The 14,093-nt window shown below is 38.6% G+C and overlaps 1 protein-coding gene across 3 annotated transcripts in view; it reads right to left on the reverse strand.

Moving 5' to 3' along the window:
- Positions 1 to 14,093, reverse strand: part of CBFA2T2 (CBFA2/RUNX1 partner transcriptional co-repressor 2) — a 159,901-nt gene that overhangs the window by 24,084 nt on the left and 121,724 nt on the right. For all 3 annotated transcript variants that reach the window (XM_019633519.1, XM_019633517.1, XM_019633520.1), the window contains exons 4-8: positions 9,010 to 9,099; positions 5,315 to 5,496; positions 4,127 to 4,380; positions 3,781 to 3,866; positions 1,729 to 1,924 (exon numbers count right to left, since the gene is read on the reverse strand). In XM_019633519.1, the coding sequence (XP_019489064.1) occupies positions 1,729 to 1,924; positions 3,781 to 3,866; positions 4,127 to 4,380; positions 5,315 to 5,496; positions 9,010 to 9,099 (808 nt within the window). The remainder of the gene's footprint in view (positions 1 to 1,728; positions 1,925 to 3,780; positions 3,867 to 4,126; positions 4,381 to 5,314; positions 5,497 to 9,009; positions 9,100 to 14,093) is intronic.

Here is a 14,093-nt window from a genome sequence, read left to right on the forward strand (position 1 = left end):
ACAACTAGACTGAAGAACAAAAGGACAGCAACTTGTCTGTTCCCCTTCCCCGATTCCCTAACGCTGTTCCCCTCCCCAATTCCCCACTAAAATCTTTAGAAAAAAAAAGTCATTGGTGAGTATGTTTGTGTGCTATGCCCCCAAATACTGTCCAGTCTGCAAACCGTTTTTGGTCCATGAAGAGATATGGAAGTTAGGCCAGGATGCAAAACAATGATGTGTCTAAGCACACTGCTTATTGTATGGTGTCTTCTCATAGAGAAGCTAACAGTGCCTGATACATCCTTGTATAGGCTCCTCATATCATCACAGACCAGTACCAAGGAGTTTGTGCAGTGGTTTTCGTTCTCATTTTAAATAGCATGCTTGTTTAGGATATGAATTTTGTTTTCCTTTCTACACTGCAACAAACATATACTACAAGAGAAATAAACAGTAAAATAAAAATATTAAACATACACAATATGCATAGATACTAAAAGATACTTATTCAAGTCAGATTGATATCGTTGAGAATCCTGAGAGAAGGAAACACTGGCATCTGTGAAGAGCTAAACTGAGAGTGATAATGTATCATCCCAATTGTCCTCATTTTTGAGAGTGAGGGAGGTGCTGGTAATTATTATGACAGGATACCTGACGTTCCCAGACAAATTGGAACATACAGTCAGTCACCCTAGCTAAACCTTCAAACAAAGGCTGAAGAAGATGAGTAGATGTTAATGCAAAGTAATGTTTACATGACACCAGTAAGACCTGCAATCCTGGCGGGGGAAGAGCTGAATCTTGGCTACAGCTCACTGCGTTCTATGCATATATGCAGCCTCATCCGTGGGCGGTTTGTGATTTGGATGGGGGAACTTTGGGTATGTTTCTGCAAGTTGTTACAGGTATTCTTTGATGTCTTGCTGCACTAGATATCCCACACAGTGTCGCTGCTCTATGGTTGGCTCAAGGGTCACCTCTGTGGGTGGGGTCGGGGAGTGGATCCCAATATCTTTGCCTCAATTTTTTAAAAATAATCTTTTTGAGACTAACGGCTGTCTTCTGTGGAACATGCTAGGTCTTTCATAAGAATAGATTCACTCTCCCTGCTGAGAATCAGGAGCTTGATATGGATGGGTGGGGAAGAGCCTGATCACAGATGGCTTAGCTGTGTCTTTGGACAGGGCACCTTTTCAGTTACTAGGTGAATGTGATGGAATATTTGGGGGCAATAGATGTGGCTTCCTGGAAGTACCCTGGATTGAGAGAACAGTTGTTTCTATCTCTGCTGCTTCAGGCTGAGTAAAGGCAAGATGGAACAACTCAGGTTGGTGTAGTAAAACTTTTTGTAGAAGGTCTTTAGGCAGAAGTTGGTAAATGGTCTTTTTCTGGACGGGGAGTAGGAAAAAGAGGAGCGAAGGTGAGGCGAACACTTTTAGGACTGCTGTGAGGAATAAATGTGATGTACAGGAGAGGACCTAGTACATTCAGCCAGGGTGAATGTAAGACCAAATACTTTTTGATCATCACCTAGCACATACATAAAGAGTTAAAAACAGAACAAAATCACAAATATTCTCATTCTCCATGAGGAAGACAATATTTCTTGAACATGCCAGGTATTGAGTCATTGATATATTTTATCATTTACTCTTCATAGGAATCACGAGGTCTTTCTAACTCCACAATCTGTCACCATCTTCCTTTAAAATACAATATAAAAAGCCTGCTTTGCTATCTTACCATTGCTGAGAGAATCTGCGCTCCCAGGACTGTGCTGCCTGGAGACCAACTCGCCCCCTGTTTTCCTCATCTCTGTGTTTTCGTTATATCGTCTTTTCCAGTAGTTGAGTTCTTCACGATCAGATTCCTGACAGCGCCGCAGGACTGCCATGGAGCGCCTTGTTTTTTCTACCATTTCCATAATGCAGTTCAGGGCCTGAGCCAGAGGGGAAGTTAGGCAGAGACGAGATGAGGACATTCAAACAACCAACATTGCAAATCAAGGACAGGTAAACAAAACATAAAGAATGAAGGTTTAAGTAATTTACAGGTTTAGCAATATTAACTTTATATTTTGAAGCCTTTCTTTCTGCTTCTTTTAACACACACACGCATGCACACACTCACTCACTTTATTTTTGTTTGGGTTTCGAAATAACACTTCAAGGTTGAAGGACCTAGAGTCTCATTACAATATGGTCCTTTAAAGATTATGGTGAAACCACATTAAATATATGACTAAACCCATAAGGCATCTGATAAAGCTGGCAATTTATTAAGAATGTAATCAGAGAAATACCACTCAGACAATATCACTCAAGATGGAAATGCCACTGTATGTATTTCAAGCAAGTACTACGTCCCTTTTTAGTGAGAGGGAAAATGCTGTCTTCTGATAGGACAGGAAACTAGGGCTTACATTCTATCCTTGTATAATAATTCTCATTTGTATCCGGAGGAGCTCCATTTATTTAACACTTCCTATATACCAGGACCTGTGATAAGCACCTTACATATTATTACAACCCTCCTGTGAATTCAAATAATACAGCATTCTTGTTTGTTTAAGTCATAGCTGACATACAATGTTACATGAGTTTCAGGCATACAACACAATTATTTGACATTTATATACCTTACAAAGTGATAAACACGAGAAGCCTAGTACCCCTCTGTCACCATACAAAGTTACTGCGATATTAACTGTATTTGGTTTTTTTTGTTTTGTTTCTTAGCTGAGCCATCCTGCCACCTGTTGGCAGCTCAGTAGCTGCTCAGCTCGGGCTGGGACTCGAACTGCTGTTGCTCAGAGCTCAAACTCTTGAGCGAGCTCTTAACCAACTGAGCCACTCGGCCAGCCCTTAACTGTATTCCCTATGTTGTACATTACATTCCCGTGACTTATGTTAACTACAGCTTTGTACCTCTTAACCCCTTCCACCTTTTTTGACCATCTCCCCACCGCTCAACCCTCTGGCAACTATCAGTTTGTTCTCTGTATCTATGTGGCTCAACATTTATATGCCTTCCAGAGGAATCACCATAAATATAGAAACGCTTTGACACCGTGCAAGGTTATTACAATATTACTGACTATATTCCCTATGCTGTACATTACATTCCCATGACATGTATTTTATAATTGGAAGTTTGTACTTCTTAATCCCCTTCACCTTTTTCACTCACCCCCCCCCCTTTCCCCCTCCTCCCCTCTGGCAACCATCAGTTTGTTCTCTGTATCTATGAGTCTGTTCCTGTTTTATATTGTTTGTGCGTTTGTTTTGTTTTTTAGATTCCACATGAGTGAAATCATATGGTATTTGTCTTTGTCTGACTTACTTCACTTAGCATAATACCCCCTAGGCCCATCCCTGTTGTCGCAAATGGCAAGGCTGCATTCTATTTTATGGCTGAGCTAAAAAAAAAAAAAAGAAAAGGAATGGAATTTTTTTAAGATATAAAAAGGCTAAAAATGGTAAAGCAACTTACCTATCTATCACACAAGGGTAGGAAGTGGCAAAACTGGGACCTCACAAACCTATGTTTTGAACCATTGTACTGTACATGACTTTACTTGGTTATGACCTGAAGTAGTCACCCCACCACAAAGATTTGGGAATTACTCTTGATTCTCTAGCTGGGCGAGTAGAGATAAATCAGCTTTTACTGCAAAGGCATTGTTGCCCTGGTTACGTTCACATTAAGCACACACACTCTATTACTATTGGTAAATAATACTAAGAATTACAAGTAATAAATAGTTAAAAAAATTATACACTATACGATTCTTACATGATCAAGATGTTTCCATTCATCAGCCCATTCCCTTTCTGTCAAACGGTGGTCTACCAACTCATCTTGATAGCCTCCATTTAGACCTATTAGAAATGAAGAGATTAAATTTGAAGACAGAGGGAAGAATACAGTAAACAAAACTATCAAGTAAACACACACACACGATTCATGCCAGCTATGTGCACACTACTAAGGCAATGATTCACATCGGCGTGTGGGACCCACAAAATGACATAAAACCACCACCAACAAAAAAATCACTCTTGAGATTACATAAAACACTCCTATAAATCAATTATGAAAGACAAATAGCCCCAAAGAAGAACAGGCTTATGTCACTTACTAAGGTTGTGGTGTCTATCACGAACTTCTCGATGTTCTAGCATCTTGTTGGGCTCACGATACAGGTGGGAAGTTGCAATATCTTCTAAGGTATAATGCTGAAGAGGCGGGGGTGTCGGATGGAACTGACCCCCAGGATTCATAAGGGGCACATTGAGGGCAGGGCTGTGCCGGGGAGCAGGGCTGATTGTACACACTCTCTTGGCAGGAGGCTCAGGAGGAATTGTGTCTCTTTCAAAACTGCTCTCTTCCCTCCTGTAGAAGAACAGGGAGTACATATCTGAGCCCGTCAACAGGTGTTCTGCAAACATGTCCTTGAGCACCTAGTTTGTGCTGGGTATTGTGCTATGCACTTTCACAAACAGAAGACGTTAAGGAAAGGCTGGACATGAGGCATGAACTGAAATGTCTTCAGGGGCCAGCAAGATAATGGAAATTGCTATTTATTCTAGGATGAAAAGAGAGATCAAATTCATCCATTATCAGGCAGGAACATCTAAACTTCATGAAGCAAACAAGAGACTAAGGGGAGGATGGAATTATCTTATGTAATACGAATATGGAGGAAATGGGTTCAACCGTGTTTAAGAATGTTTTGAGGTCAAATTTGCTACAGTGGGGGTTGGTTATTGGAAACAATTCTCCACATGGGAGAAAAAAACGCTCAATAATAAATATAAATTGGTAGGGTTTTTAATCAGTTAGCTTTAATTTTAACAAATTTTCCACTGTTGTTAAAATATTGCTTCCTTGACCAACCATAGATACTGTGGTAGACACCAATACTGAAATTTCCAAAATAATATAATTTCAATCTTCAAAGTAATTGTGATTCATTAACAAGTATCAATAACTAATTGTTGTACTTTTTCTATACTTCACACATCAGGAAAAATGCCTCGGGAAGATTGTGTTTTTTTAAATTCTGGGGCATTGGACTCATAGACTGCTCTACAGCAGTTTCTCACCATTTGAAGAGTTTCTGAAAAATACTCATGTCTGAGAGTTACACCTATAGATTTGAGAAACATTCTGCTGCTTCATGTTGGGACAAAGCAAAACTAACCTTAGAAATTTTAAGTCCATACCCATGTAGAACCACAGCAATCAAATTCTCTCTTTCACAAGCAAAGGGAAAGCTCAGAGTGGTTCCAGAAAAGCAAGGACAACCAAGCTCTTCTCTGCTCACCTCTCTGGACTGGGCCTCTTTCCATTCCCATGCACTTCCATGAGCAGCTCAGAAGAGTCTGCAGGTGACGCAATACTTGTGTTGAGCAGGAGGTGTTCGTGCTGAGCCAGGTACTGGGATGGGGTCTGCTTGGCGGCCCGCGCACAGTGCAGCAGTTCTCGCTGGAGCAGGGGCAGGTTGGCCTTGAAAAGAAGAGGCAGGGGCTGGAAGGCAGCTGTCCAGGTGTCAGGCCCTACACCCTAAGGCTCAGCACCTCAAAAGGCTTTCACAAGGAAGACGACACAAGACCAAAACCCTTCTCTCCTTGTTAGTCTGATTTTCATATGCCTCTGTGAGTAGGGTGACATGAACGTGAATGATTGGTTGACATTTCTTGCCTTTGCAATATGTTAAATCCCCTTAAGGAAGAGACTGTGCTTTATTTACCTCTGTGGCCTAATACAGAGTCAAGCAAAGATCAATAAATATTGAACCTAATAATTTTAAAAGGTATACATTTTTGAAGACTGTGGTCAGTTAGAGAATTAGAACTGCCCACATGGGAGTAAGAGGAATCCACTCTTTCCTCTGTCATTACAAGGCCTGGCTTCTGTCTTCTGAATCCCAACCCATCTCTGGTAGCCCTACTCAACCTTTCCTTCATGGTCTCTGAGAACTGCCATGGAATTCTGGAAACGGTGATTAGTCTGGCTTTGTTGGAACATGAGGTCTTGAAGTATTGGGAGTGACTGGTGAAGCCTTAGGCTAAGCTCTGAGGGTACAAAGGCAACCCACGGGCAGAATCTATTTCTTAGTGTGGCATCCCCATTGGGCATGTTTCCTTATTCTGTAAAAGGATAATTACGTACTGATCATTTTCATTCTCCTCAAACGGAGAAAACCTTTAACATGGACATACCATATAAAAAAACCCTATTCTCTTGAAACTGAATTCTCCTTCACATATAAATGTGCTTTTCCCATATTCCTTTTATTAAAAAATAATTATATTTTTCTCTCCAAATTTAAAAACAATTCAGACCAAGCCCATAAGAGAAGTCTTTATTCCAAGAGAAACAGATTAGCAAGGGAAAGGAAAGTTTTAATACATGCACGTAGCCATCCCTTTACCAAGGGTTAATTTAGCAGGCACCATAATTAGTGACTGCTTTAAAGTAGAAATAAATTGACAAAAACCCAAATGCTAGCCAACAAGCTGCCATAACAACCTACACCTCATGCTGTTTTCCAAAATAACAGAGTTAAGAATAGGGAATTTGATGATATAAAACACTTTTCAAGTTTCTTCTATAACCTCAATCTCATAGCAATTGTAAAAACTTAATTGAAAAAATACCATGTCGGATCTTTACATCTGTAACATGTGTGTACCCTTTAATGAGTTAAAAAAAAAAAAAAGCTTATTTTTTTCTAGTAACACAGATTTCATAAATCTTCTTGATTCCGGAGTCTTGGGGAAAACCATTGTCCACCGGCTCTGACATACAGAAACCAGACAGAGACAGACCGAGCACAGCTGTTTTGGGGCTGAGCAAGCGCCACAGGCTGATGGGACAGGCCGAGGCGTCAGTGCCGTCGGAGCCGCAGCACAGGCCGAGCACCTGAGCCCCGCATTTTCCTGCAGGCCTGCTATGCTTCACTTTCAAAAGTTTAAAAACTGGTATCAGTGCTTCAGTAAGATGACACATCTTCTTGATGCTATTATATTTTATTAGGAAATGAAGGTAAAGCAAAAGAAGATAAGAGGGGCAGGTTTATTGGCCAGATATTTAGGCTTTGTGAGGCAAAACTGAAGGTACGATATTATATGGGTACTCAGATATAAGTGAGGGAATAAATTTCCAAACACTGTATTGACAAAAGTCAAAATACAAAAAAAATTAAATACAGTTTTTTGGTACTATCAGTCTACTACTAATGAAAAGAATAGAATTAATTTGGAAAGGGCATGGATTAAGGATAACGTTTAGCTTAACTGGGGTTCAAAGTTAGGTTCCCTATTACCAAATCAATTATAAATGTTCATTTGTAAAAAAGCCATTCTCTCCAGGGCTGTACAAAGCTATGTGGTAGGCTGCGTACGGGTCAGAGGCTCCCTAACTAAGCCTGGCCTAGAGCACGCTGGCGTTTCACTGCCTTTAAGCTATTTTATAACTCTGCAAGTTGTCAATAACTGATAGCAATGCAAAATCATTGTTGTCTATGGACATGCATAAAACTATGTCCAATAGAGGTTCAACTGACTTCCCTTGCACACTGTAGGAGAAGCCAATTTTACTCCTGTTTGCCCATTCGTATCAATAATCCTGATCTATAAATGAGCCTGAATGGGTTTTAACACCTTATGGATTCCCTCATTAATAGTGAGTTAAATAAAATCTTTGACATGGATTCATTTTTTTATCTGTATGAGTTATAATGATACCTGGTTTTGAAAATTATTGTTTAATAGGAAAAGCAATTCACAGTAGGAAAGCACAGCAAACATGGCCTTCACCACGTGATCAAAATCAACATCACCTATTATGAGACAAATGAACATCTACGTCTCCTGCAGCACACAGTGATATCTTCCCTGCTACATTTACTACCTAAAAAGCATAATCTGATTCTAATCATGAGGAAGTATCAGAAAAACCCAAATTGAGATATATTCTATAAAATAACAATTTCGTTCATACTCTTCAAAAATGCCAAGATCATAAAAGGCTGAGAAGTTATTCCGATTAAAGCAGACTGAAAAGACATAACAATGAAATGCAAAATGCTGTCCTAAAGTAGATTCAGGACCAAAAAAAGTTTTTCTTTTGCTGTAAAGGACATTTGGTGGAACATGAATAAGGTCTATAATAATAGTGTTTTATCAATCTTAATTTCTTGATTTGATAATTATACTAAAGTAATTCGATTTATCTATCATGCCTGCAGCTTACCCTCAAACAATTGAGGGAAAAAGAAATAGAAAGACAGAGAATAATAATAATGCAGATGTGATAAAATATTAACATTTGGAGAATCTAAGTAAAGGGTACAGGCATTGTCATGTACCATGTTGCAACTTCTCTGTGAGCATGAAATCATTTCAAAATAGAATGTTCTTTGGTAAAGGGCATATTACATATAAATCTAACACTGTCTTAACTTATCAGGTAAGCACAACAAATTTGAACAGTGTCCCCAGAAGTTATATTTCAGGGAAATTCCAGAAGCCATAATTAAAAGCTACATTAAACTGGGGGTTGGGAAGACAAAACCCCCGCCTTCCCACATGCTCTTCTGTCTTTAAGGTAAGAGTCTGACCTACAAAGACCTCTTTTTTGTCTGGCAGACAAAAAAGATTTAATATCCAGTTACTTCTGCTAGGAGCCCAGCCTCCATGCCACCCTGACACCTCTGTCGGACTCACCTCCTGCTCCCATCCATCCTCTACCTGCATCTGTGTGTTACCAGCAGAGTCTGCATACAGACCACAACTGAAGGCTTTTGCAATTCTCATCGCATCAAATATGTATCATCTCATCAACTATAAGACTCTTCTGTAGACTGCACTCAACATTTCTCCAGCAGCCCAAAACAAAGATTACAAAAATGTATAAACCGCCATGATTCAGATCATGGAACAGGGATCAGTAGCAAATCTTGAGGAAATATGGAAGATAAACAATTACCTCCAGTAATTATCTCATAAAAATTACCTTGAGGAATGGAATCACAAAAGGACGAAGAGGAAAGTTTGTAGCCTCTTGGAGTTTGCAATGGAATTCTTCAATTGTTACTGTTGAGTTCTGAAAAGATAAATAACTTTGTTCAACTTCTAAAACTAAACACTGTCCTAACATAAATTTGATAGTGGTCAGCCCTTTTAAATCATAAGCAAATGGGTAATTCCAAGGGCACTACTGTGAACTCAGATCCCTCTCAAAGGTTAACCAAATTCTGTTTCCTGTAGAAAAGAAATTCGGCCTCCTTGATTTTCTTTGCTCTACTACCCCAAATCTAAGTTCTCCTTTATGCTCAGCATCCTGGGGTACAGAATAGGGCACTACCTTCCTCACTACCCATGAAGAGAGGCACTCGGGTTTCTTGTACTGAGGGGTTTTCATTGCAAGTCACCTCAGGTACAAGAAACCAAGCTTCCAGCATCTCCAGTTGAACAGATCCTGATCAACAACTCAGAACCTCATTTCTTCACAGGTTCTGCCAAAATCCTGGCATCAGTTCCCCAAATCTTCTGAATAGAAAGTTAAGGGAGAAGAAGAACAATAGGTGCATTCTACCTTCCAGTGATCTGTTTGCAAATCAGAGCACCTCCAAATAGACAGATTCCTATCAGTAAGACTTTAGTATTCCCAGGAAAGTTATTAGCACTTCCTCTGTATTTTTTCAAAAGTCTGGCTTAAAATTAGGATTCTCAGCTCCTCTGCTAAGAGGAATGCACAAATAAAAATATTTTCTTCAAAGTTCACAAAATATTTTTATTTCAATTCCCTAAAACACTTTAAAAACAAAAGTTTTTAAAAAAATAAAACTGGGCATTAATCTGAATTCTTATTCATCTGAAAGAACAATTACCACGTCTAGAAATTTATTTTTATAAAATCAGCAAGTGTTCAAAGATGTAAATGTACCATACAAATTATACATAAGCACAATACTGCTTCTTAACAATAAAAAAAAAAGGAAAACATACAGGTCCATCAACAAGAAGCTGCATTAAAAATTACAATAATGTAATACCTCAGAACACTTAAGGGGGAGCAGATTTGTATGAATTAATGAGGAAAGGTTTTATAATATACTGTTAAGTGAAAACTCAGAAACAGTATGCTTTCTAATAATCCATTTAAGAAAATAACAGACACAGTATTTTAATGGTCTGGAAGGACAATTACAACAGCAGTGATTTCTGGATGTGAAATTATGTTGGGTTTCCCAAATACATCATATTAATATTCAGTAAAAGTTAAAATATTTCCCTTAAGGGAAAAAGGCCATATCAAATTTAACCTATTAACTAAAAATGTTTGAACAGTTTACCTCATTTCACACTAAAAAAATTCTTTTAAACTTTTAAGTACATGACATTTGCACAATGCAACCAAAGGTATTGGTAATCAGGAATAAAAATTAAGTGTAAGAGAATGATATTCTTTCCCTACTACAGTGAATGTACTTGGGCCTCCAAAAGTAAACGCAAGTAGAGCACATCTACGGAAAGGCTGCATGAATGATGAAGTTTTCTCGTGGATGGACAAAGGCGGAAAGGGTGCACTGTGTGGCACGGGAAATGGTGACTTAGCCAGTGAAAGTGACTCAGGGTTCTAGATCTACTGTAGATGCAAGACAATGCTCTGTCTGAGAAGGATGATAAGCCACTGTTCTGTTATCCTTCACTCTCACTCTATTATCTAATAAATAAAAGCATAGCTTTTTCCTCCCTAAGCACACATAACATAGCCTAGTGGGAACACAGATAAGTAAGCTATTCATTACAGTATGATTGAGGCACAGGTGTGCAGGACACCACTGGTACAGAGAAGACATGTTTGATTCAGATTTAGGAGGACAAGGAAGGTTTACATAAGTGTATCTGAAGAAGTAAGGCACAGCCTTGGAAACGATGCTTCTGACAAAGAGAAGAACGTAAAAGGGCAAAATGATAGGGGATCTGGATCGCAAAGGCAACGCCTACAGAAGACAATGGGCATAGATAGGTGACCAGACAAAATGTTTATCCCTTTAAAATTTTGAGATAATTATAATCACAGGAAGTTGCAAAAATAGTACAGATAGGTTCCCATCCATCCTGAATCCAGGCTCCCCCAATGGTTATATTTTAGATACCTATAGTGCAATATCAAGACTAGGGAACTAACTACGAGGAACATTGGTAAAATGTGTGTATAGTATAGTTCTATGTCACTTTATCACATGCGTGTATATTCATGTAATCCCTACTGCAATCAAAACACGTAAGTGTAGAAACCTTATCTACCTTTATCCTCCCTGGTTTATAGTATAATTGTCTTTTTCGCCATTCTTTTAGGGTAGGTCTGCTGAAACAAATTTGCTTCGTTTTACTTCATCTGAGAATATTTTGATACTTCCACCCTTCATTCCAGAAGGATATTTTCGATAGATTCTCGGTTGACAGTTCTTTTTTTATTCAGCACTTGAAAAATGTGCCACTTCCTTCCAGCCTCTGTGGTTACTGATGAGAAATCCACTGTCACTGGAATTTTTCCCTTATAAGCAACGTATTTCTCTCTCGCTGCTTTCAAGGTTCTTTTTCTTTTTGCAGGGGGTGAGGAGTGGGGAGATGGGGGATCTTGTTGGAGGTCTGCTCAGCTTTTCTGAATCTGTAGGTTTATATTTTTTTGTCAGATGTGGGGACATTTCAGCCATTATTTCAGGCCCACACTCTTTTTCTTCTCCTACAGCAAATCAGGTCTTTTATTATACTCCTTCAAGTCCCTGAGGTTCTGTTCATGTTTTTTAAACTATTCTCCCTCTGTCATTCAGATCAGGTGTTTTTTTTCTATTGTTCAAGCTTCAAGTCACTGATTCTTTCCTCTGTCCTCTCCACTCTACTGCTGAATCCATCACCAAGTTTTTATATTTTTTAGTTCTAAAATTTTCATTTAGTTCTTCTATCTTTTATTTCTTTGCAGAGCCTTTTTTTCATTTCTGTTATAATTGTTCATTGAAGCCTTTTTATGATAGCTGCTTTAAAATCCTTGTCAGAAAATTCCAACATGTGTCGACTTGGCTGATGTCTGTTGGTTATCTTTTCTCATTTCAGTTGAGATGGTCCTAGTTATTGGACAAGTGATTCTCTACTGTATCCTGGATATTTTGGGTTCTATGTACTAAGACTCCTTTTAGCTAGAAAGAGGGTTTTTTTTTCTTTTTTTTCTCTCTCTCTCTGTGCTCCTAAGTGTTTCCATGTTACTAGCTTCTCTAGACCACAATCTGGGATATATGATGAAAACACAAAACCCAGGGAACTCACTGCCATGTACTTCCTTGGGTCAATCTGCCTCGTTCTCTCCATCTTTCAGTCTTATTTTTATTTAATATATAAAGTCTAAGGTTTTCTGATCTATTTGTCAGGAGCAATAAGAAATATACCTTTCTGTTGTGCCTCTGAACCAGACTTGGTATTTCATAACCACATCATTTCCATTAAACTGATGTATTGGAACTTATTCAGGCTTTTATAAAACATTTAGCTGGTTTCAAAATTTTTTTGGCATTATAAATAATGTTGAACTGATTTTCTTGGTGTAGATTATTATTTTGTTTGGATGAATTTCAAGGAGAGAAACTGGTGAGTCAAAGGAAGTGACTCGCTTATGGTACCTGGAACATTGCCAAACTACCCTCCAAAAGGTGTATTTTCCAAATAAGTAGGTGGAGTACGAAACATTATCTTTTACCTTGCCATGGAAATCGGCCATGCTTGTACGCTGGTATTGTTAGAGACCACCAGTCTCCTATACACCAGAAACATGGTGAACTCAACTCCAGGGACCTAACTGTGTGGCTTTTTCTGACTTGGCTAAAGTCTCCTCCACCTGGAAAAACTACTCCGCTTGCATATGCCCACCAAAATCTTAACTATTCTTTTCATAAACAGAAGGCTAAATAAGGCTTTCTTGAGTAGTGAAGCATAACAATCTAAAGATGCTCATTTTCCTCCAAATTAGACCAAGTTTTCAATAAGATGGGAGCAGAAACAAAAGAAAAAGAAAAAAAGAACTGAGTGGTAAGTTCAAATGCAAAACACATTAAGACACTCATTTTTATCTATGAATAGTGGCAGTTTTATTTATCTTGTTCCAATCCTTATATCTTATTTGCTAGGCGAGAATGTTTAGGATTACACTGAATAGGAGACATATCCTTATCTGGTTCCTAATGTCAGAGGGAAAGCTTTCAAAATTTCACCATTAAGCATGAGGCTTGCTTCTAGTTGTTTTTGTATAATACATATACTGTATAAAACTGTCATCAGATTAAGGAAGTTCCTGCTATACCTGATTTGCTAGGTGTTTTTCTTTTAAGATAATGAATGGGTGTTAAATTTACAAACAAATTTTTTCTGTGTCTTATTGAAATATATTTAGATTTTCAATACCGATTGTTATAGACTGATGCTTGTGACCCCTCAAAATTTGTAGATTCAAACCTAATCTCCAATGTGTTAGTATTTGGAGGTGGGGCCTTTGGAAGGTGATTGGGTCATTAGGGCAGAGCCCTTATGAATGGCATTAGTGCCCTTATAAAAGAGGTCCCAGAGAGCTCTCCTGTCCCTTCCACCCTGTGAAGATACAATGAGAAGATGGCTATCTATTAACCAGGAAGTGGGCTCTCACCAGACACCAAATGTGCTAGAGCCTTGATCTTGAACTTAACAGCCTCCAGAATTGCGAGAGTTAAGTGTTTGTTGTTTCTAAGTCATCAAGTCTATGGTATTCTAACAGCCCAAACAGACTAAGACACTGATCTTAATGTCTTAAAATCCCAATTAAGTGAGAGTATAAGTTGGTATAACACTTAAGAAAATTATTTGGCCTTATATACTAAATTTATATGCATACTCATGAAATTCCTATTCCCACATGGACCATGTATAAGAATGCTCACAGCAACATTATTTGTAATAGACCCTTTACAGAAAAAGAGTTACCATAGCAGATCTAAAACTGATAACCTTAGAAAAGTCTGCTTGCAAGGCTGGGTCAACGGCTGGCATCTACAAACTTGGCTGATTATC

Source organism: Hipposideros armiger, unplaced genomic scaffold (genome assembly GCF_001890085.2).
Source record: "Hipposideros armiger isolate ML-2016 unplaced genomic scaffold, ASM189008v1 scaffold_1335, whole genome shotgun sequence".
Classification (NCBI taxonomy): domain Eukaryota; kingdom Metazoa; phylum Chordata; class Mammalia; order Chiroptera; family Hipposideridae; genus Hipposideros; species Hipposideros armiger.